General features: G+C 46.1%; 1 protein-coding gene across 2 annotated transcripts in view; it reads right to left on the reverse strand.

The window, feature by feature from the left end:
* Nucleotides 1–851: 851 nt before the first annotated feature.
* MAX (MYC associated factor X) overlaps nt 852–23,186 on the reverse strand; it is a 107,590-nt gene continuing 85,255 nt past the window's right edge. For both annotated transcript variants that reach the window (XM_069638669.1, XM_069638671.1), the window contains exons 4-5: nt 17,195–17,318; nt 852–2,370 (exon numbers count right to left, since the gene is read on the reverse strand). In XM_069638669.1, coding sequence (XP_069494770.1) covers nt 2,183–2,370; nt 17,195–17,318 — 312 coding nt within the window. In that variant the 3' untranslated portion in view covers nt 852–2,182. The remainder of the gene's footprint in view (nt 2,371–17,194; nt 17,319–23,186) is intronic.

A 23,186-nucleotide genomic window follows, 5' to 3' on the forward strand; every position in this document is an offset into this window, starting at 1 on the left:
CCAGAGGAGTGGCTTAGGGAGAGGGCAGTCATTGGCTGGGGGCAGTATGACCCAGAGCTCAGGGATTTGTTTATAGGAGAAAGACGGTTTGTAAGTGAAAGTGAAACAAGTTTTCTTTTACTGAGGTTTCGCGGCCGGACGACGGGGAATATTCATGAGCATGTGACACCATGCCAGATGCTAGGCTGGAGAAAAAAACGTGACCAATCAATGGCCCAAAGGTGTTCAACTATTTTAGGGCCTTGATCACAAAGTAGACAGCTCTCAAGAGCAGCTGTCAGAACAGAACAAGACCAACAAAAGCCCTTACAAGACTGCTCTTTGTTAAATTACTTTTAATAGCAAGTTAAACGACACCTAGGAGAACCATCATTTCAGCAGGTTCAATTGCAACACAGACCCGATTAAAAAAAGGCTTTTTTGTAGGGCAATCCATCTTGCTAATTCAAGCATTTCCAATGGACATCAAAAGCCATATTATATACTCTAAAGCATGGTGCAAAACGAGTGCAAAAGTGGTGAGCAGACAGCAAAACAGACACACTGCTTCTTACGAACAGCATGCACAAAGATAACCCATGTTACCACGAACAGAAAACCAGCGTTCTTATAGATTTTCATTAGACAAGTCTTCACCTTTCTAATTTGTGAACATTTTTAAAATGTTAATACAAGCCACAGGGAAAATTGTAAATGATGAAATCTGTACGTAACACTACCCTACCCCTAAAATGTTGATTGGCTGAATATTCAGGAATCGTCAAAATGTTTAAAATAATTCTCTTCAACCCGTTTGTTGCAAAACTCTTTCAATAGTAAAAAGAAACTTTTAAAAATAGTAAACGACAACGTTACAAGGATAAAATATTTTTTTATTTATTTAGTCTTATAGTAAAGGCAAGCCTCAACTTGCAAGACATTTCTTGAGCAGTATGCACAACATACCTTTGATTTCCATGGAATGGAATTTAACATTAACAAAGACAAATCTACACTGTGTACACTATTTCATTAAATGCCAATAAATGGGAGGAAAAAATAAAACACAGAAGTACTCACACATACAAGCCCCAGATCCCACCCACCCCTACCCCACCACACAAAACACAATGTCTGGTTCCAGTACCAAGTAGCTTTTTGATTTTGTTTATGAAATATCTCGGTAGCGTCATGAACTAGCTGCTCAAACTAAGTGAATCCATGCATGCTACACGAGGCTGCCCACTACTCAGCAATCAGTACCAAATACACTGCTCTTGGTGTACGGACGTACAAAAGTTGGGTTGGCTATACTTCTTAGAAATGCACAAAAAGGATATTTGATCATAACCTTATGAATCTGTACAGTTTCACATGCCTACATCATCGGCCGAGTGAGAGTTGGGAAGTTCAGACTTCAGTAGCAGGACATAAATATCAAAACATTATCACTCATCGCAAGATACAAAAATACACCCCTCCGCACACGAGCCTGAATCTCCCCCCCCCCCCCCCCCCCGGGTGGCCCGTGGGCGACAGCAGACGTCTCTGAAAAAGAATAAATAAAAACATCACCCAGTTTGAGAAACGGCATGAAGCAAACTTGGGTTGCTCGCCTCCATTCCATTTCGTTTGAAAGACTGATGATTTTTGTTTTGCTGCATTTTTTCAAAACAGTGCCATTTGTGAACAGAAGGGTAAAAAAATACATTTACTTCAAATCAGTCTCACCGTTCAGCCAGCCAACCACGTCCCTCCCTCAATCTGTATTTCTCATAAATAAAAAAAATATATGCAGGTTTACGATTAAAATTAATCTTCTAAAAGCCTACCTGCTCACAGATTCACAAAGACCTTGGCTGTGACGTTCCTCCTAGTGAAATAGATGTAGCACCTATGATACTAGCGATTGATATGGGCTTTGTGTGGCCGATAAGGCAATGTGCTACTGTCTGCACCCATTCAGAGGCTGCAGGTTTAGTTCTTGGTACAAAATCTGCCAAGTTGGGACATTTTGCTTTTAAAATCAGAATGAAGAAAGTTGAAAAGGAATGAAGAGTGGAATAGATGCAGTCCAAGAGTCTACTAAATGGGGGAAAAAACAAGTCCTTTACAGCTGGGAAAGGGGTGAGGATTACACGGATGAACAGAAAAGAAGGTAAGACCGCCGTGCCCATACAGTCGCTTTATTGCTGTAATGTGTTCAGCTAGCATCGATTCGGAGCTTCTTTCTGCTTTGGGGTTCTTCAGAGTCAGACTCTGAGCTGGAGTCGGAGCCCCCATCGAAGGCTGAGATGGTGCTGCCCTTCGCATTGGTGTACAGGCTATTTTCAGTGGATGAATAGTTGGCCTGCAGCTGGGCACCCGACCTTGCTTTCTCCAGTGCACGTACTACAAACCAAAAAACAAAGAAACAATTCAAACACATTGACCTGCAGAAGACAGATCGCTTCAGACAATGAATTTCACAAGTGAAGTATTTAATCCTACCAAAAGAAAAACCTGTGCAACATTCCTTTATATTCCCACCAGCTACCACAGTCAATCTACCAGAAGTGAGACATTGAACAGCAAACGGGGCACAAGTCTGGGGTAGCCAGATGCAAAGGAAAACTAAGCAAAGGGAGAAGACTGTGGGTAAGAGGAAAACGAGCAGCAGGTAGAAGTAGCCCGGTGAGGACTCCAATGTAGATCAGGAAGAGGAGGGGATAAAAAATACTGGTGTTGGCTTGGATGTGTGGAGAACTCACAGGAGAAGCAAGAATATTTAAATGTTACCCCCAAAATCCGACAGATTTATTCTCTCTTCATGATACAGTAACACAATATTTGCTATAGCAATGAGAATGCTGTAATTTTAGCATCCTGTAATAGGCTTATAACAGAGCTACAAATAGCAAGTTTTCGGTTATCTCAATCACTATACTTTGCTTCTTTAAGTGAGAGTCTCAGAGCACCCATTAATGTTGGCCTTTATGTGCATTTTTATAGAGAGCACCAAGCCCGTAGGCAACTAGGCGCTGGTTACAGTAGTGGGGAAAACTAGTTAGGCAGAGTGGGGGGATAGGCGATGCAAAGTTAAATGTCTGTTGAAAAGGTGTTTTTTAAGTTTAAGCAGCCTAGAATGGGAAGCTGAAGCCGCCTGCCCTTTTCTAGTTGAATCTCGGGGTGACAAGGCAATGTTTGTAGGCCATGCTTGGAGGTCTTGTCGAGGAGCGTTTTTTGACTTGGTTTACAAGGTAGGGCGGGGCACTGTTTGAGAGGCATCAGTGAGCGATGCAAAGGATCTTGATATTGACCCTGTCTGACTGGGCGGCTTTTCTAGCCTCTGATGTGTTCTCTTGCCGATGTCTAGAGCTGCTCTCAGGGCATTGTTGTGTACCATTTGAAGCTTGCTCAGGTTTTTTCTGGATGTGCCACTGAGGAGTTCGAATTTCAAGCAAACAAAGGCACAAGCTACTTCTAGCCGGACTGGTCTGAAAGAGATTTAAAAACCTACATGTGCTTGGCACAGAGCGGTCAACTATTTAGGGCTTTACCATGAAATATTTAGGGAAGTGGGGCGGGGTCTCCAAGTAGAAATTGTGCCAGAACAGTATCCGCGGGCACCATGTTGCAGCTTAAAAGGAAAAGCTGTACTAATAGTTCCCCATGTCACATGAAGTATATAAACACTTCAAAGATAGGAAGACTGACACCAATCAATGTTTATAAAGAACAGAAGTTCTACTTGGTTTACAGGAAAACCTCTCCTGTGGAGATCTGCGGTAGCGACTTGCTCTCACCTAGTGTGCATTCTCCATTACACAAGGGTTACTGTCAGCAAGCCCTGCTATTTAGTGGCCACCCCCGTGCATGGAAAAATCAGCTAGGGGAGAACTAGCATAAGCTGACAAGGACTCATGACATGAGGGCCAGTTTCCCACTAGGTTACTGAGTTAATGACTTCATGAACTACCAGCTCAAAAAATGAGCCTGCAAATCTTGTAGCAGAATGGAACCAGTGTGCTTACACTTGGCAAATGATCAATTAAAAAAACAAAGAATTCACTCTTCAGCACATATGCTACACCTTTAGCAGGGCAGGGGAACATCCATTAAAATTGAACAGCGTTAATTGAAGTTCTAGGCAGCAGCTTGACATGTAGGGGGTATTCAATGTAAAGTTTGGTTTGAAAGATTCAACTCACCCAGATTAAACCATTTCCAACTCTGGCTACTGTAAAATAAATATCCTCAACTGATCGAATTAGTCCCTGGATATCTGTCCTTGCCACTACTGTATAGCTGGAAAGCGGGTTGCAATGACAATCAAGAAAACAAACATGGAGTGAACAAGGGAACAATGCCCCTCTCCTCTCTTGCATTACATCTGTGCCCCTTTAAAAACAATTTAATTGTAGGCTGTGTGTACTTTCTACAGCCGTACACCTTTTTCTGGATAGCATTTAGGCCTTTGTGACTAGTTCCACTAGGCCACCTGGTGAGTTTAGCTACAACTGTGCGGTGCAGCCACTCTTCTTGCATTCTTCAAATATCCTCTGCAGTCCCTACGGCTCTCCATCTCTATTTTCTCTAACTGCTACACCATCACCTTTCCTCCCTCGTTCATGAAGTCCAGTAGAAGAACAAAAAACAAAACAAAAAACTTCCCATAGCAGACGCCGACATCAGTGCTCCTCCAGAGAGGTTTTCACCAATATCCTCTTCTCTATCCCCTCTCCAGATCTATGGACCACCCTCATCTCAGCGCCACTCTTTCCTTCCACATCCTGCAACATTAATGGTGGCACATTCTCTTGCCGGCTTCTCATCCTCATGTTGCTTCGTTAATGTCAATCACACAGGCACTATCCTGGTTCAGGGTCCACAACCTAACCTCTTTGACAAGATTCTGCCTTCTCTCATTAACACCACCTCAGAAAACTTTCAAAGGCAGAGACCTCGTCCATCTGGCAACTATTAATGCCTGTTCAGCCAACAAACACGCTGCGACATTCTCACCCTTACCGAGACATGGTTCAATGCCAGCAAAGTCACTGCTTTTGATTTCCTCCTTCCAGACAGCTTCAAAATCATCTCCAAGCCTCGATCTCACTGCACTGGTCGGGTATTGCCTTGGGGTTCCTGCTTCCATTTTATCCACCCAGCACTACCCTTCATTGGAAAGCCTGGTTTGCAAGCTGGTCCTCTCTCCCATGTTCACCCTGACCATTGCTACAATTTACCAGCCTCCACCACTCCTCTCTGAATGGGCTGTCTGCTCTGCCTTACTTTTTCATCTCATCCACCTCGAACCTCCCGAGTGATTCCAACTGGGGAGGTCTCTCCTCTCGCTCTCCTAAGCTGATGGAGAAGTTGGCATTGCCCCAACTCGCACACGTCGCTTGTTCATGGTCTCCAGGACCATCAATCTGGATTCAGAGCATCCAGAGGCACGGAAACTGCTCTTTGGAATACCTGTGAAGTACTGCTTGCATCGCTTGACTCCAAATCCCCTCATCCTTCTTGATCTCTACTTTGACGCAGTCAACCATTCCACTACCACCCTTGGTAGAACAGGCACTGGACTGGCTGACAGCCTTCCTTACTGATTGCTATTCCCAGGTCATATTGGGCACCTTCTCGCCTTCCCCCCCAGGGGTCCACTCTCTCCCCTTGGCTCCAACATCTACCTTACTCAACTTGCACACCTCATCTCCAACTTTGTGTTCTGCAGACACACCGCTTTTTCGAAATTCCTGCAGACCCTCATGCTCCCACCATCATCCAAGTCTGCCTATTTGCCATCCGGTCCTGGTGCAGCTCCAACGATCTCTGCCTCAACACCTGTAAAACTGAGATCCTTCCCATCGTGGCCCCCCGATCCCTCCTTCCCTTCACTCTGGCCTTTCTCCTTGGGCTCTCCCCCTGCTCCTACTCCTGAAGCCAGACACTGTGGAGTCATCTTCTACTCCTCCCTCTCCTTCCTTCCTCACACTCAGGACATTGCCAAGAAGTCCCACTTTCAACTCTTCCTTCTCAAAATAATTCTTAATTTTCTCACTTTCCCCCAGAGGCTCAATGTTAGCCGAGCCCTGGTTCTAGGCATGACTATTGCAATAGCCTCCACCTGAATCTACCGTCTTCCACTCTGTGACCGCTCCAGCTAATACACAATAGGGCCGCAAGACTAATCCTTGGCCTTAAGCGCACCGATTAAATTCCAATCCCCCTGCATCATCCACAAGGCTGTCTAGACCCGGGGCCCCCACGATCTTCAACTTTATTTTACTAAATACTCTCCCTCTAGAAAAACGCTTTACACACAAAGGTGTAGTGCCAAACAGAGGGTAGGTGGTACATCACTTCCCTCAGCTGGCTCCCTCCAATGGTACAGCCTCCCATGCCTCTGCCCCTTGAGCAGGACTTTCGTAAATTCCGGAAGCTCCTAAAGACCTTCCTCTTCACCTTCTTCCCTTCTCTTGTCTGCTAATCCCACAGTTGCTGTGATTGATGTTCGGGGCCCTTATGCATCCTCAAAGCCCCGACCTCTCACACCCAATTGGCCCAGCTCTCGTCTTCCCTCAGCTCTTGCCTTGGCGCAACCTCCACACTGGAGGATCTCACTTCCTGCTAAAGTGGCCCCTGGCCATGTAGCACTCAACAACCCAAGCACTTTATCTCTGGCTCACCTATCAGGCCAGACTCTCTACCACCTACTCCCTCTGCCCTTTTTCTTGCTGCACTTGCACGTTCTAAATACTCAAAAGGAATAGTATGTTTGTGCTTCCTCCTTTTCTCCCCACCGCTTTTATAATTATTTTATGTAATGTATTTCACGCCCTTGTTTCCCCACTCACCCTGTGGGCACTTTGAAACTGTATTTTACTTGCTGTACAAGTGCCTAACAAGGAAACAAAAAAGCAAGGGTGTGGACCAAAGAGCCAGAAGTCTAAGTCTTGACCCCTCGGCTAGTTAGTCAAACATACATTTAGCACACTTGGAATCACATTCTGTGCATTATCCACCATCTTATACCACTGGAGCATAAACAGATTCATGCTACAAAGCTTTCAGCATTAAACCGGAGGAGGCCACAAACCAGCAGGTATTAACTTCAATGGAAGTTAAAACAAAGCTGGTGTTAACATTGTTAATCTGGAAAACAGTTGCAATCCAGACAATTCTAAATGTGGCATTAACAAAATGTGGTTTTATGCATTTAGTATCTTGGCAACGCTTTTATTTATATGAAACAAAGATGCATGACTAAGTGACTTACAGTAAATGCATCACTGTTTCACTTTCATTATGAAGGAATGTGTGTTTTGGACCTGCATAGACTTAAACCAACTGAGCTTTCCGTTTCACCTTCTCGGCTGCTGCATACTAGTAGCTAAACTGGTGAAAACAAACTCCACTGGTTTAGGGTCAAACAAGGGCACCTTGTACTTCTGTTGCTCCACGATAAGAGCAACATGTAAGCCTAAAATGTACTATTCAGTGTTTTCCAGCACTTTACCTTTTGTACCCAGAGATTGCTGTTCCAGGACCTTGTGCCTGGATCCGAAATGGCAAAATATTTAAAAAGGGCGGAATAATTGAGATTAAATTGTAACTGTGATGGGTTTAACCCGGACCCCAGTAACTGAAGAGTAGAGTACAGGTCTCAATTCTTACAGCTGCATTCGGGCCGAGAAACGGTTTCCTGGTTACGTCACAAGGGTACATGTAAAGTGAGACGGGGTTGGGGGGGGTGTACTAGGAATTCCCATATAAAAAGCTTAAAACCGTTAGCAGCCAGGGTTGAAGCACCAACCAAATTAGGTGGCTGGAATCCCAGCATAACCACCAGTGTTTTCTTGACCACCTAAACTGCCCCTCCCACCCCCAGATATCCGCCATCTATTCTGACTAACCCTCCTATGCCCTCTTCATCCCACCAGGCCCACCCACCCCCCGCATTCAATTTACTCTCCAATTGCACGTACCAGCTCCCCTCAGGCTGCATGTGCCTCATTGGCTCGGCCTCTGCCATTTCGATCGAAAAGTGAGTATCCCTTTTGCAATTTTCCATGGTGGCGGCAAAGTTGGTTTTGTTTTTCCCCCATGGAACAACAGGCATGTGTTAGAAAATAAAGCAAATCATCGATGCAAAAAAACAAAAAGAAATGTTAAAGCATTAGCTCTACCAATAGTGATAAACCCATCATTGGGGGGTGGGGGGCTGACGGGGCCACGTGAGGTCGCTCCGGTTGGTGGACCATTATTACTAGCTCAGTTTACTACCCCCTCCCATTACCACGGTTCATCACTATGACAGTCTAGTGGGTGACGACATTGAACAGTATTAAGAACATTACATTAATACTCTAACTGTAATCAGTATTGCAATTGATTTGCGACTGCAATGCTTGCAGTTTCAGCCAGCACAGAGGTGAATTCCAAATGTCACTGCAGCACTTATTTTTAAAGCCATGACTAGCTTTTCAGATTCCTTAGAAATACCAGATGGCATCCTGCCATTTCTTGATAATGAACAGTTGATGGTAGTGGGTTCATTTTGTGAACTGCTGGAGTTCGCGAACAAATCTGTCTACATGTTTATCATTAATTATAAACAAATTGTTCTTAGATGCATTTTTTTTTAAACTTTGTTTCTGCAACACATGACAAGCTGCCTATCTGTGTTTTGTTTTCAATCCCAAAAGATTCCACATTGATTATGTACAACAACTGGAAGAGCTCATATCAGATTAAGCAAAATGCCAGGTAAAGGGGGCGACATTGTGTGGCCATGTATTATAAGGAATACAATGCAAACGATATTGTAAATCCCCTCAAGAGTTCCATGACTTCATAAAGGAACGTTGCCTTCTACCTCATTCCTCTATTTGGTCACTAAACACTTCAGTGATTTGCAATATCCTGGTAGTCTACAGTAGTGTTACTGCATCTAATTATTTCTGCAGAGCGCAGATCTGCCATATCAAAGTTTTAGCTGCAACAGAACCCGGGTAAGATTCTGCGCAGGGAGCAATTTGAAAGCTGCCATGGTGCATACAGATTTTCCAATGTTCTCTTGAAGATGCAACCATTGACAGATTCAGCAGGAGGGAGGCAGCAGAGTTTAAAAACTGTAGATGAATTACCTAACACCAACACAGAAACAAGGGGCTCTCCCCCCTTAAGAGGTGTAGTAGAAATCCAAGGTTTGCAGGCCAAAATCGACTCGGACAGCATCAGGCCTCCCTTTTCTCTGCAATACTATTAAGGAAAATCTGATTATGGATTAACGATTCCACCAGCTTTCCCCAAAAATTGTTATACATCATTGACTTATGGTCAGCCTCATTGTGTTCTTGAGTTCTTTGCAACATCTAAAACTGTTTTTGGATGTGCCCATTGAAAGTCTAGAATTTAATTAATCTGGATTATCGCAAAACTAACATGCCCTGCGAAATACCAAAAAATTCTGCCAATCAGTCGGTTCTGATCACAGCAATGAATAGCTGCCGACGTTGATGCAATGGTGCTCTTGTCTGGATTTGAACTATCTAAATTTGACGAATCTTCAAAAATAGTGCATAAAGAGCCAACATCATGCACCCCAAAAAAGTTTGCAAATTGTTTCCTTGCAGTCCATGTGGGCGCCAGATCTACAGTTTCCCCAGACCTCAAGTGTCTTTTGCCCAAACATTCGGCCATCAGAAAGGACTGAAGAGTCCAGATCAATTGGGGGCTTTTTCTAACCACTGGCCATCCGAAGTGGTACAGACTGGCTTCTTCCATCTTCTGCTCAAAGAATCCTCTTGTTCCGAATTTTCCTTCATAGAGTCAAAGTGGTGATTTCCTTTATTCTTATGTGGTAAAAAATGCAAGTTCAGCACAGTAAAAAGGCACAACTATCAGCTGTGGGATTCGCCCACTAAAAGGGGAGTGGGCTTCATTGATAGCCACACAGTTCTATGCAGTAGGCTGCAGAATGCCCTAAATAATTGTGTTTCAAGCAAATAGCAGGCAATCAAGTTGGGATACAGAGTTTAACATTAGACTGAGGCACTGTAAACAGGCCCGAGAGCCTGCTTTTCCCTAGAAACATTCACATTTTATTAACTTGCTTATTAGCCGCAGAGGCTGGTAGCACATTGCAAATTACACATTCCCCAAGATTATACAGTAAGAACTGAACAGCCTTTAAAACTCGAGGTCAGGAAGCAAAGCTCATGGGTGCTGTGGAAAGGCAGTGAATGCACAATTTTATAATGCAACATTAGTTTAATAAACTGGTCTACTGGGGGTGGGGGGCGCTGTTGCACACAGCTAAGATGGCCACCTAGGTGAAGAGCTCCGGCTCGATCAAAATCCTTCAATTTATAAATCCTTCCAGGTTTGCGCTGGCCGTCGCGCTGCTACAGAATATTGCGGGGGAAGGTCCTCGGAAGACACCCTGTGAAGGCGGTGTGCGAGGACCCCGGGACGGTGGAGATATCGTCTGCATCTGCAGCGCCTGTTGAGCCGCGGCTCGGCCGCCAGTGGGCTCCAGGTGACTCACTCGAGCCTGGGGCTCGTAGCGGCGGATCGGCCTGGTGGGAGAGGGGCAGCCCGCCGAAACACAAGTGCTGCCCGGGGGCGGCGACGCTCCGCTTCTTCTCCTTTTCGTCTCTGCGGAAGCAGGAACGCAGACCTCCCCACACCGGGCTTCAGGCTGCAGGAGAAGCCCGACGGAGATACGCCGCGACGACAACGCTTGCCCCCTCGGATCCTGGTCCCTCCCGCGGCTAAGCCCAGCTAGGATGAAGCTGGTGAAGTGGGCCGATCGGGGGGTGAGATACCGGGGGCCAGCACCCCGTACAAGATACATCCGTGCTACGGGAGTGGGGGCGAGCGGTACAGATTTGGGGGCGAGGCCCTACTATAGACGGAGGCTGCCGCTGCTGCATCAGTGAGGGACGTGGGGGCGCTGCAAGAGAGCGCAACCTGACGCCGGGAATCACTCCCGAAGTGAACATCCTACTCTCAGGACCCCCCGGGAACAAACACTGCCTGCCACTGTGGCCTCGGGGAGAAACTGGGTGTGCCGCGAGACGGTAGTTAAAGCCCGACTGAATGCCAAAGACACTGTGGTAGATCGCCCAAGCGACGAGACAGACCCTGGGCTCCTATACACGTTGTGACACTTCGGACAGTGGAGCTCGGAGGGCCGCCAAACTCCTTCCCTAATACCCGCTTACCCCTGCACGGAAGACAACAGTGGGTGATGGTGGCACTGCATCAAACCCCGGCTGAGCAACGCAGCGGACACACTGGGAGCTGCGGGATAGAAGTGCTCCTGAACCCCCTGGATAGAGGGGAAAGACGAGGCAACAGGCTGAGCACTGCGACCTCTTGAGGTCGAGGGCAGCTACGCGGTGCTCGCGTTGCCGACATACCCCAGACCAAGCCCCTTTTCCATACGAAGACCGCAGCGGTCTAACACAACATCCCTGGGGCGAGATTGTACACCCGCAGAGAGGCAGTGCTTACCCCCCCATACCTGCATTGTGGTGCGCTAACAACGTAGAGCATAACTGCTGCGGGCAGTCATTGACGGCCAGCAACACACATACGTTGGAAAGCACAGTCCACCCTGGAAGTTGCGACGTCGCCTAATGGGCCGCACTGAGAAGAAAGCTGCAGGGGTAAGAAAGACTGGCCCAATGGATTCCTACACAAGCTCCCAACAACAGGAGACACCAGGAGGGGCAACACAAACTTCTGAAGTCCAAAACACAGACTTCTTAGACCGCTTGGCAACAATTGTGCAAAATGGGTTCTTGGCCGTCAACGTGAAACTAGAGGACATAGTGGCGACGATTGGTTCCTTGAAAGCGCGAGTGGAAAAGGAAAGTGCACGCATCTCGGAGGCAGAAAACAGGATAGGTGTAACTGCATGTGCTTACACAACACGGCCGTGATATAGCCCTACTCCAGACGGAGCTCCGCAAGACGCAGAATAAGTGCGAGGATCTTGAATCCAGGTCCCGCAGGAATAATATCCACATTGTTGGAGTGGCGGAGTCGTTTGGCAAGGGCTCCATGGAAAGGAGGGTGGAAGAACTATTGAAATCCGTATTAGGGGAAGACTCCCTGTCCGACCACTTCCTCGTTGAAAGGGCTCATCGCACCCTGGCACCAACCCCCAAGCTGGGCGCTCCACCCCGAACCATCATTGCACGTCTCCTGAATTATACGGACAGAGACACAATCCTTCGACAGCAAGAGAAAAGGGGACACTACACCATGAAGACAACAGGATACATATATATCCGGACTTTTCTGCAAGTATACAAGCACAGCGCAGATCCTACGAGATGGTAAAAAACCAATTAAGACTCCGCAATACACCCTATGCCCTGATTTTCCCTGTGAAAATGAGAATCCAACATGGGGGCAGAGCCCACTTTTTTTGAAAACCCTGCAGAGGCGATGGCATGTGTTCCGCCTCTATTCCGCTGCCCCCCAGAGATCGCGCAAGAGACCCAAATGCAAGACCCTGCCCGGGTGAAGGAAGAGGCGATCCGGTGGACGGATGAGGCATCCCCCCTGCCAGCTGAAACATGTTCTCTTCGCTGTGCAGTCAACACAGCTAAACTGGACCAAAATCCGATGTAACCGGGCCGTAGAGTCTCCCACGTGGGCGGCCAGACGGCTGGGCATTGCTCTGCGACGAAGCACCCTCAGGAACGTTCCAATCAGTTACTTGGGTTCATCGTCAAGTTGGGGCAGATGATGTGGGTGGCGGGCAGGAAAGGGCAAAAGGGGAAGTTTCCTTGTTGTGATCACCGCCCAGACGAGTTTGTCTGGGAGGAGAGTTTGCGCAGTTGAAAGTTGTAGGTTTGTTGGAAAAAGGTCTCACAGATGCAGGCACCATTCCAGTCCTGATTGCACATGCATCTATGGTTGTCACAATACAATACAATACAATGCGTATACGTAGGAAATGGGTGATGGGTTAAAGGCTAAACTAATGACATGGAATGTCCGAGGCCTAAACAATCCAATGAAAGCCAGAAAGGTGGGCAATTACGTGCCCCAAATTTTTAATGCTACAGGAAACGCATGCGCAGGGCTCGGTTAATGATCAAATACTGGTGAAATGGAGCAATCAGCGCTATTACACAAATTACTCCTCACAGTCTAGGGGGGTAAGCATTCTGATTCACAAATCGTTAAGGTTCGAGAAAGGCCACCTGGTGGACTCGATGGGGAGATATGTGCTTGTTTGGGGGGAATTGCTGGAGAACAGACAACCCTGGTAAATACCTATGGTCCTAAGCTTGAAGACCCAGACTTTTACTTACAGATATTTGAAATCCTTGCTAAACATGAAGCGACAACCATACTATTGGGGTGGGGGGGAGGGACTTTAATGTGGTGCTAGACCACACCTTGGACAGGTCCGCCAAGACACCTAGGCCACCGTCTAGGACGGCACTTGCTCTGAAGCAGATAATACAGCAGCTGTCCCTGCCGGATGCCTGGAGAGTGCTCCACCCAACAAGCAAGCGTTACACGTTCTACTCCTCCGTACATGATAGCGAGTCACGTATAGACTATTGGTTTGTCCCCTCAAATACTACACACGCCCTACAGAGTTGCGAAATCCTCCCCCGTACACTATCTGATCACTCCCCTGTGACCATGGAAATTACCCTCAGGGACGTCCCTAAGCCGGCTAGAAGGTGGAGAATGCCTATTGGTATATTAAAAGACCCAAACGTAGCGGAAGGCCTACACACAGACATCGCCAATTTCTTTGCAGACAACATAAGGTCTGTTGACCATATCTCGCCAGTCTGGGAAACATTCAAGGTGTGGGCAAGAGGGGTCCTAATATCTAAAACAACGGGCCTTCTAAGGGAGGTACGCCGGGACACGGAGAGGGAACTGAACATACTGGAGGAGACATATGGCCGGACACACGGTGGAGACACCCTTGCTGAAATACATAAATCTCAGGGAATTTGACGGTAAGGGAAGTACACTATATAGCAGCCCCTTCCAGGGCTCGGAGATACGGGGAGGGGAATAAGGCAGGGAAAATGCTGGCCAACCTGGTTAAGCAGGAAAATCATGTGGCCCCGATTGCATCGATCCAGGTCTTGAGAATGAATTAAAAGGTGAAAGGAAGTAGAAACATTGAGGCACACGCAAATTTCCAGAAACAGCTTAAACATGGTTATTCCACCCATCAGTCATAATCTGCCTGAAGAGACTTAGTGGCACGATCCGTTAATTTTAACGTCGCTTGTTGGCCACATAACATTCCATAAGATTCTGTTCACATAACCCCCAAACTTACTGAAATTCGACTAGTAGGGAGGAGCCTTCCCATCCAAGAGCAAATGTGCTTCCACCTTCAATTCTATTTAATAAGTTATTTCTCTGAAGAGACTTGCAGGAGGGAAAGGCTGGTGAACACAAGGTTGTTGGGTCATGTGGACAGAAGGAGTCTGCTTGAGTATTACCTGTGCAATCCACCTGGTAAAACGTGTAATCTGGTGCTGGATAGCAAGTGGCGGACCTGTGCTGGTCTAACCCAAGAGGTTCTGCAGTACTGCTTGGTCAAAAAGAGCGTCAAATCAAGAGCTTGTGTCCAGACACTAATGTTCACAGAAAGGAATCTTATTTCATCCAATTTACCCCACCCCACCAGTTCTTTAAATTTAACCCTTGCTTTTTTGCCTTTCCGTTATGGTGGAGGTTGCCACACGACAGCTTTTCCACCTCACCCCTTAGCTATTTTTGGAACTCTTCCTTAAAAATCGAAATTATGGTATATGTTCTGCATCGATGCAGCTTCAATTAAATCTATTACCTACAGAAAATCAGAAGGCGGGACTAATGTAGCAGTCTTTTGGTGGAAGGCAAGGTTATAGTACTTAGTGTGGTAGTGTATATCTAGGTATAGAAAGTCCTAAGTGACAGATCTAATTGAATTGTTTATATAGCACCTATACACAATGTGTTTCAAAGCCCTTCAACAACAAGGGAGAATACAGCGACATTCTTACAAGTCCTTGATACATTCAGAATGTGAAAAATCACTATCGTAATCAGCCTGGCGACATTTCACATAGTGCAAGACCTTTTGACAACGATAGGCGAGGAGGGGGATGGGAAGGAGAATGAGAACAGACAAGCGGCTACATGACTGCCCGACGACAATTAAGGTAGTGCTGGAATTTAACAAAATGTGGGGGGTTAGGAGTGAAGGAGAAGGACAAGAACAAAACAAGCGACTATCATACTAGGCCTGATGACATTTCAGATAGTTCTGGAGGGGAGCGAGGAGAAAATAAATGAGGGATGGGGATGGGGGTCGGGGGTGAGACAAACAAGCTGCTGTCAAACAGGTCAGGAGACATGAGTGATAGAATAAGAGCTATTGATAAGGGGTGGGGGAAGGAGAAAGAGACAAGCAGCTACATTACTATGCCCGATGGATTTTAACAATAGGCATTACCTGAAGAGCAGGGATTTAGTTCCTTCCTAAGTGCATGAGCAGTCTGGATTGCGACCGGGCCGGTGTTCCAGTAAGTCAGGGTATAACAAGAGAAGGCCCAATTTCCTTGTTCTCTTTGCGATCCAGTTTTGTCTCGGGTCTTGAAATGGTCTGGCTCCTAGGACAGCATGTCCCAGCAAAGCCTGTGAGTTTTATAGATAGGTAACCTCGCAGTCAGGCAGCAGCTGAAGAGTGCTCAGGTTCGTAAAATAGTTCAAAGCACTCTGGTACCAAACAAACATAAAACTCAAGGGAGGAGTGAAGGAAACCCCCTCCCGAGACAGAATGTCCACTTGATTGGGGAGGAGCAGAGGGATTCACCATGCTCCTTACCTCAGAGCCAGAATCTGTTCTGCCACTATTATCCAGCACAATCCCATGGCTAGGAACTTCAATGTCCAGTCAATTCAAGGAAATCCAGAACCATCACAGGGATCCCAGGCTCCGGCCCAGATGACAGGTGAACCAAGGGCAGTTCTGGCTGGTCACAAACCTCCAGAGGACCCATCTCGAGAAAAGATCCTGTGTCAGCAGAGGATGAAGTTACCACTCAGTTCGATGTCTCCAAATCGAAGTGAGGAAAGCCAACTCTTGCCACCAGTGGTGCCGAGCAACTTTTTATCCATACTGGAGCTTGTGATAAGAGTTTCTATGCCAGGATTGCTCAGTGAGTTAAGCACTTGCGACAGAAATATGTGTTCAATCTGCAGTCACAGATTTTGATTTCAGCAGGGTAGACTCAGCACTTCACGTTTTGTAGGTCCATAAATAGGAGTCGTCATAAGATTGGTTAATACCACCTAGTACTAAGTGGGGGCCGCGGAGTATGGCTGGCCAATCAGAAGCTTGGAACGGTCGCCCACAACATATTTCTCTGCTGTCCCATGAAGCTGCTCAGGTGAATCTTTTACTATCTCCATTGACAGGATTTTCTTTGTAAAATTCCCCAAGAGCTCACAATGAAGCATCAAGTGTCTGCAACATTGGGGTCTAATGGGTGGTAGGTGACGGCCATCCATGTTGGTGCCAAACTGAAGGTAAGGATTGCTAGGTCAGGGAAAGCTGTCCAACCACACGTTAGAGAACATGGGAAAGGGCGATGGTGGTTTGCATTCTTAAGAGCTGAAGTTCATAAAACAAAGTATAAGTTAGCACTGCCTGAAAATAGTTTTCTGGCGCAAAAATGAATGCTTTTCCACCTAATTTGCAGAACCACTACATATTACTCCGATTACTCAGCGTATCTGAATTGGAGGTGAGCTTCCACGAATGGCTGCTGGATGATTTGACTTGTTAGTTGAAATGGCCTCTCCTTGTTGTAAGAGAACGGCATATTTTGTTTTACTTGCGTAATTTCACCGAAACATTTTTGACTGCATTCACTGAACATAAACACTTTACCTTTGGTTTTAAATCACATGTTTGAAGTGATCAATTATAATACCATTTTATAACAAAAATATAAAATGCTTTTGTGAACTTGTTTTCACATATAAGCATCTATGTGCTAATAGCATCAACAAACGCACTTCACTGTTTTGACCTTGCTTCCCCCGGGAAGATCACTTCGCTACAGTAAATTAACAATCGTTACAGACGACAAATTCAGTTATGGTACTTTAGGGGCTCCAGAGATTCAGAGTCTTAAGCAAAGGCAGAACTCCACCACAAGCCATAAAAACTCACCTTGTTGCTCCAATAGTGCATTTTGGCGCTTCAGGTCATCTATATCTTGCTGGTGAGTGTGGTTTTTCCTCCGCATATACTGAATATACTCCGTTGCTTTGTCCAGGATTTGGGCACGGGAAGCCTGTCGAGACAAAATGAACCTAGACTGAAACAGTAATCAAATTCTTTCTCTGTAGAAGCGCTACATCTTGGAGAAACGATCGGGGAGGATGGAGGGAAGAGGCGAGATACCTGCTGTCGAGCCCATCACTGATGAAAGAATATATCATGGTTAAAACAGGACAGGATCAAATGTCCCACATTGGTTTGGAACAGCATTGTTACAATTACCATGCAAAGAAAGATCAAAGTTTAGAAACCGCAAAACTGTACAAGAATGTTGGTGCAGACTGGCTTCTGACAAAGTTCAAACAATATTTTAAAATGTACAATTGTTATTAGTTTTCTTGTGTATAAAATGAACATTAGGATTCTGTGGAAAGAGTCTTTCTGTGAGATGTATTAGGACTAGTGCTGCTCTCATGTAGAGATCATTCCCCATTTGTTTGAGCCATGAAAGAGAAGGGCAACAAGATATGCCCACAACGGGACAGCAACGTCAGGCCTAAAGTAAATAAAACCAAGCCCGTTTCCAGCACTTGCACTCTGTTCCCAAGAGACACATTGACACTTGACTTTAAGTTAATCTCAGACCAAAGAACATAAAAGCTAAAGAAAATTCAAGATGTAATTTAAGGAAAAAACAAAAATACAATAAAAGATTAAAATGCTCAGATCAATACATCACATCAGTTCAATCACAATTTAAGGCTAGCTAAAATGTTAGTCATTCTCTTAAAGGAATAGTTAACTCAAAAATTTTATTGTCCCAAAAGATGGTCAATAATCAAAAACATACATTAAACATCTTTTTAAAGAAAGTTCCTATGTAAACCTTTGAGCAAACGAGGATCAAAGCGTTTATATGGGAGCATCCATTTTGTCATTTCAGGCAGCCTCCTCTGCTCATGTTAAAGCTATGCCCTGGCGGCACTGGGAGCTTTGCTTACTGCTGACAGAGCAGAGCTGTACATTTTTGTTTTCGGTGCTCCCCAAGCCCAAGGAAGCACAGAAAACGTAAAATGAAAGGCAAAAAGCAAAGGCGCAGCAATTATAAATACAACGTTGTTGTATTGGAGATTGCTGTGGTTAGAAAACCACGGAAATCAAAGACAACGTATTTCTGACTGTGGCGGCTTTCGCTTGGAGTCTCCTGGGCTCCCTCGGTTCGGGGGAGCCCAGGAGACAAAGAAAAAGCCGCCGCAGTCAGAAATATGCATTTGTAAATGCTGCCGTTTTCCTTCTACGTTTCCCGGGCTCCGCCGGCTCCGAGGACCCCAGGAAACGTAGGAAGAAACCTGCAGCATTTTATATAAATACAACAACGTATCTCTGACTGTGGCGGCTTTCGCGAAAGCCGCAAACATAAATACAACGTTATAAATGTTGCAGTTTTCTTTCTAAGTTAGAAAGAAAACCGCAGCATTTATTTTGCAGTGCTTCGAAAAAATAATGACATTTAAAGCACTTAACCAGCAGCAGCTCGTGTTAATCTCTGCTCTCCGTCAATAATGAAGCAAAAGCCACCTGCTGATAGCTTTTGTTTGTTACACTGGCTGACTTTTGCTTCATTAGTGCTGCAAGGGCAGAGATTAACACAATCACAGGCGGCTTATTCATTTATGTCACCAAAATTGATCCCTCATAGTGCTTGAAATGTGCGACTTTGAGCCTCATTTGCTCAAAAGTTTACATAGGAACTTTAATATTTTTTATATACATTTTTGATCATGGCCCATCTTTTGAGCCAATAAAATGTTTAAGTAACTATTCCTTTAATGCCCGATTTAACAAGATAAGTGTTCCGTTTACAAGAATAGATGCTGAAGTTGTTAGATGGACAATAAAAAAGTGTTAGTCACTTCAGCTCCAATCATAACCAATGTGTGTCAGAGCATTGCTATGAAGGCCAATCTGAAGAATTCTTCACTTTTGGGCAATGGTTTCATTTTTCTGAATCTAGTGTACGTTTACTACACTTGATGAAAAAAAAGTGAGTGAAAATGCAAACAAAGAATTTCATGAAACTTAACAGAAGAGGGCCTGAAGGAAGTACATTGTATAAAACTAAAAAATCGTGTGGTTGAGAAGTAGAAGGGCACTAGAGAGAATTAGAATGCGAAAACTGATTAGAAATCTACCCTAGGCTTTAGCCTTTTCAATCAGATACCAATGAAATCTGCTTTAGACCCAGAATGGCACCTGCAGAAAGGTAGAGACTGGTTAGGTGCCCGACTAGCCCTGGGGCTGCAACAGGATCCCATTCCCTAACTGGATACTCAGAAGCTATGTGCCACTTCGGGGAAGACAGTTTAAACCGGAGAAGCCAAATAAAATCATAGAAAAGTTCATCATCAAGTGTTGCTCAATGTCAAGGGATACACACAATGCAATTGCAATATAAAACAGTTTCTGTTATTGTCAAATACCAACATATTCCAGCTGGGAAAGTCAAAAGAAGCAGAGGTTCACTAAAGAGGCCACACATCCACCTGCACAAGATTAGGAGACAATTTACTCAGTAATAGGAAGGTCACTAACCCACCAAACAAATGTCTCTGTACACCCTAGAGAAAGAACCCTTCTCTAATATTTTTTTTTAGGGGCTGTTCACCCTTTGTATCTGCAATATAAACCCTTACTCAACCTGGAGACAATGGAAGTGCCATATCTGGGGTGGGGGGAGGGGAATTAGAAGTGAAAGAAAATAAATCTTAGTATTAAACCTATAACTTTCTTTCAGAGACGCCTTCATGCACTTTTCAAGATGACCACAATTCATGCATTGTTAGCATGGGTACAAAACAGTTCAGAACTTGACCTATGAAATTAACATGAAGGAACAAGTTACTTATCTGTAACTCTTGCTCTCCAGCATGGGTCTTGCATGGATTCACATGCTCACGAATATTCTGTCATGCTGGGACTCACTCCTCTGTAGTTATTCAAGCAATTTAGCTTGAAGCTAAAACTGCTCATAGACTATCAGTGTCCTTTGGATCATACTGCCCCCAGCCAATGACACTTTTCCTCCTAAGCTCCACCCTTGGTGGCCATCTTCACATTTGGTTGTGCACGTAATAGTGGCAGTATGACGACGTTCCTTCTCTAGCATGGGGTCTTGCATGGATTCACATGCTCATGAATACGATTACACAGCAGTACAAATGCAACCACAGGAGGTGGCAAGGCTCACAGAAGCAATACACATACCCTTAGAACAGACTCCCCTCAAACAGAGTGCACAGCACAGCTTAGCCGACTCAGGCCTGCCTCCCTGGAATCCCTATCGACAGTAGATTCTTGTGGAGGGCGGGGGAGGGGGAAGGTCGGCGGGGCGTAGACCTCCATGCAGGCCTGCAGGTGGGGAACACCAGAGAGAAACGTCATAGTTGCTGCAATGGCTCCGGTGGAATGGGCTCTTAGCCAGCCTGGAAGCAGTCTGTTGGCCAGACGATGGCAATGCATGATACAGCCGTAGAGCCACCTGGGGATGAATGCCAGACAGGGCCTTCCCATGTCCCACAGGTCCAAAATTTACGAAAAGCTTAGACATCTTTCAAAAGTCGTTTGTGCATGCAAAATAGAACTTCGGGGCATGCGCAACATCCAGCGAATGCAATGCCCATTCAGCAGACAAAGGATCTGCAAAGAAAACTGGCAGAACCAAAGACTTGTTAAGATGAAATAGAGGTTTAGAGGAGGACCTGTATTTCGCCCAACCCGCCTTGCCGCATTAATTGCCACCAGGAAGGCAGTCCAACACGACAGACTTTAAAGGGACTCTATGCATTGGTTAAAATGTAGGCAACCCCCGCCAGTTTAGACAGTACCATGTTGAGCTTCCACGCTGGTGCAGGAGCCTTCACTTGAGGGAATGTTCTGAAGAGAACATTGGTCACCCTGAGTTACCTGGGGGCAACTAGACGTGGACTCCCTGCTCAGTGTGCTCAGAGAGGCACAGCTTCACCTCACTGATGAGACCCAACAAGGCTGAAACACGTGTAGGGGGTTACTGTTGGTACTCTTGTTCAGAGAGGAATTGCCATAGCATTTCAGTGCTGGACTGCCCATGTGGGCGGGACAAAGACTGATATGCAAATGGATATTTCCCATCTGTGAAAGGTACAGTGAGCAAAAAGCGTGTGCTGCAAACACATCTCAGAACAGATCATCATGCCATGTTCTTTCTGGAGAGGAACGCCTGCTACCTTTTTTGAAATCTTCTGAAGAGACCCATGAGGAACTTCTTAACAAGCCTGTGCGACCACAGGGAGTGCTTGCTGGAGCCCCGGTGTACTGGGATATGGCAGCCAGGTGGACCTCGATAGATGCATGGGCAAGGCCAGCCTTGGCCCTCGTGAGCAGGTGCGTGAGAAGATGTAGCGCTGTTGCACGTAGTGGTGAAATTTTCTGTAGTCTGCACCGCACTGTAAAGCGCCTCCATTTGTGCTTGTAGCAAGTCAACATGGAGGGAGCCCCGACCTTGACCAGGATTTTCTTGCATTCTAAAGGCAGCGAATAGTGTGCAAATTCAAAGGCTGCAGGAGTCAGGCTGTGAGGCTCAGCGAGGCTGGGTCGTGGTGCAGGATTGACCCTCCAGGTCAGGAAGGGGAGGTAAGTTTGATGACCAGGACCACCAGCAGAAGGAGAAGGTCAGAGTACCAGATCTGCCCTGGGAAAGAGGGTGCAATGAGGATCCTCTTGCAGCAGCAATGCCTGAGCATTGATCACACGTAATAACAGTGTAATTGGAGGGAAAGCATGCAGGAGGAGAACCGCGCAAGGGAATGAGAAGGCATTCCCCAGGCTACTTGCCTGAGGAAATCTGCTGCTAATCTTCAAACAATTATCTACCTGCACCCTCTGGGAGTGTTAATCTGAGAGGCTGCAGTATCTCAACTGAGTGCAGAGTGGTAAGGGGCTTCATAGTAGACTGAGTTGGAATGCTCTTTGGCGGCCCTGGAGGCCAAGAACAGATGACAGCTCCACTGAATCCCTGGCGGAGGCCTGTACAACCTTGAATAAGTTCAGGGAAGAGGCAGATGGCGAAGTACACTTTTTGGTGGTTCTGCAAAAGGCTCACAGCTATGGAGGGGAGGGCCGGCCTGGACGGTACCTGGTGAAAATGGCAAGTAGTATCTGGGGACAGACTGATCTACCCGCGATTCGTCGGGCTGAATGCTCCCTAGTTACGGACCCAGGGGACATACTCCCGGCATTCCGTGACTTCTATAGGACGTTGTATGCTGATCTGCTTCCAGCGCACCCGGATACCTTGCAGAGTTTTGCAGGTAATGAGAATTTGAAAAGGCTTAGTGACCAGGCAGTGGAAGTGTCGAGCGCTTCGGTCGTTATGGACGACACTATGAAGGCTATTAGAGATTTGCTGGCAGCTAAAGCCCGGGCTCGGACGGAGTTACCGCTCAGTTTGGCTCAGGGGTGGCGGAATACCTATTGCAGACTTAGTGTGAAAGTATTGAGGTGGGCTCACTGCAATGCGGCAAGGGATAATAACTGATACTGAAACCTGATAAAGATCCCCTGGATTGTGCCGCATACAGGCTGATATCCTTGATCAATGTAGACACATCTATTTCAAAAATACTTGCCGACAGGCTGCTACTTTTTATTTAGTCCAATATACATACGGATCAGGTGGGTTTTATACCGGGTAGGAGTGCGGCCCTCAATCTAAGGCTTTCTGGAGTGATTGCGCATGTCGATCCTAGGTCCAGGCGGTTGGGGCACTACTCGATATGGAAAAGGCATTTGATCCGGTCGCGTGGGACTATTGGTTTGCTGTTCTTGTGACGATAAGCGTTCCCCTTACTTTATATCCTGTGTGACAGTGTTGTATTCCGGATCACAGCAAGAATCGGGCTATTCG

This window comes from Ambystoma mexicanum, chromosome 14 (assembly GCF_040938575.1).
Source record: "Ambystoma mexicanum isolate Mex_15411 chromosome 14, UKY_AmexF1_1, whole genome shotgun sequence".
NCBI lineage: Eukaryota > Metazoa > Chordata > Amphibia > Caudata > Ambystomatidae > Ambystoma > Ambystoma mexicanum.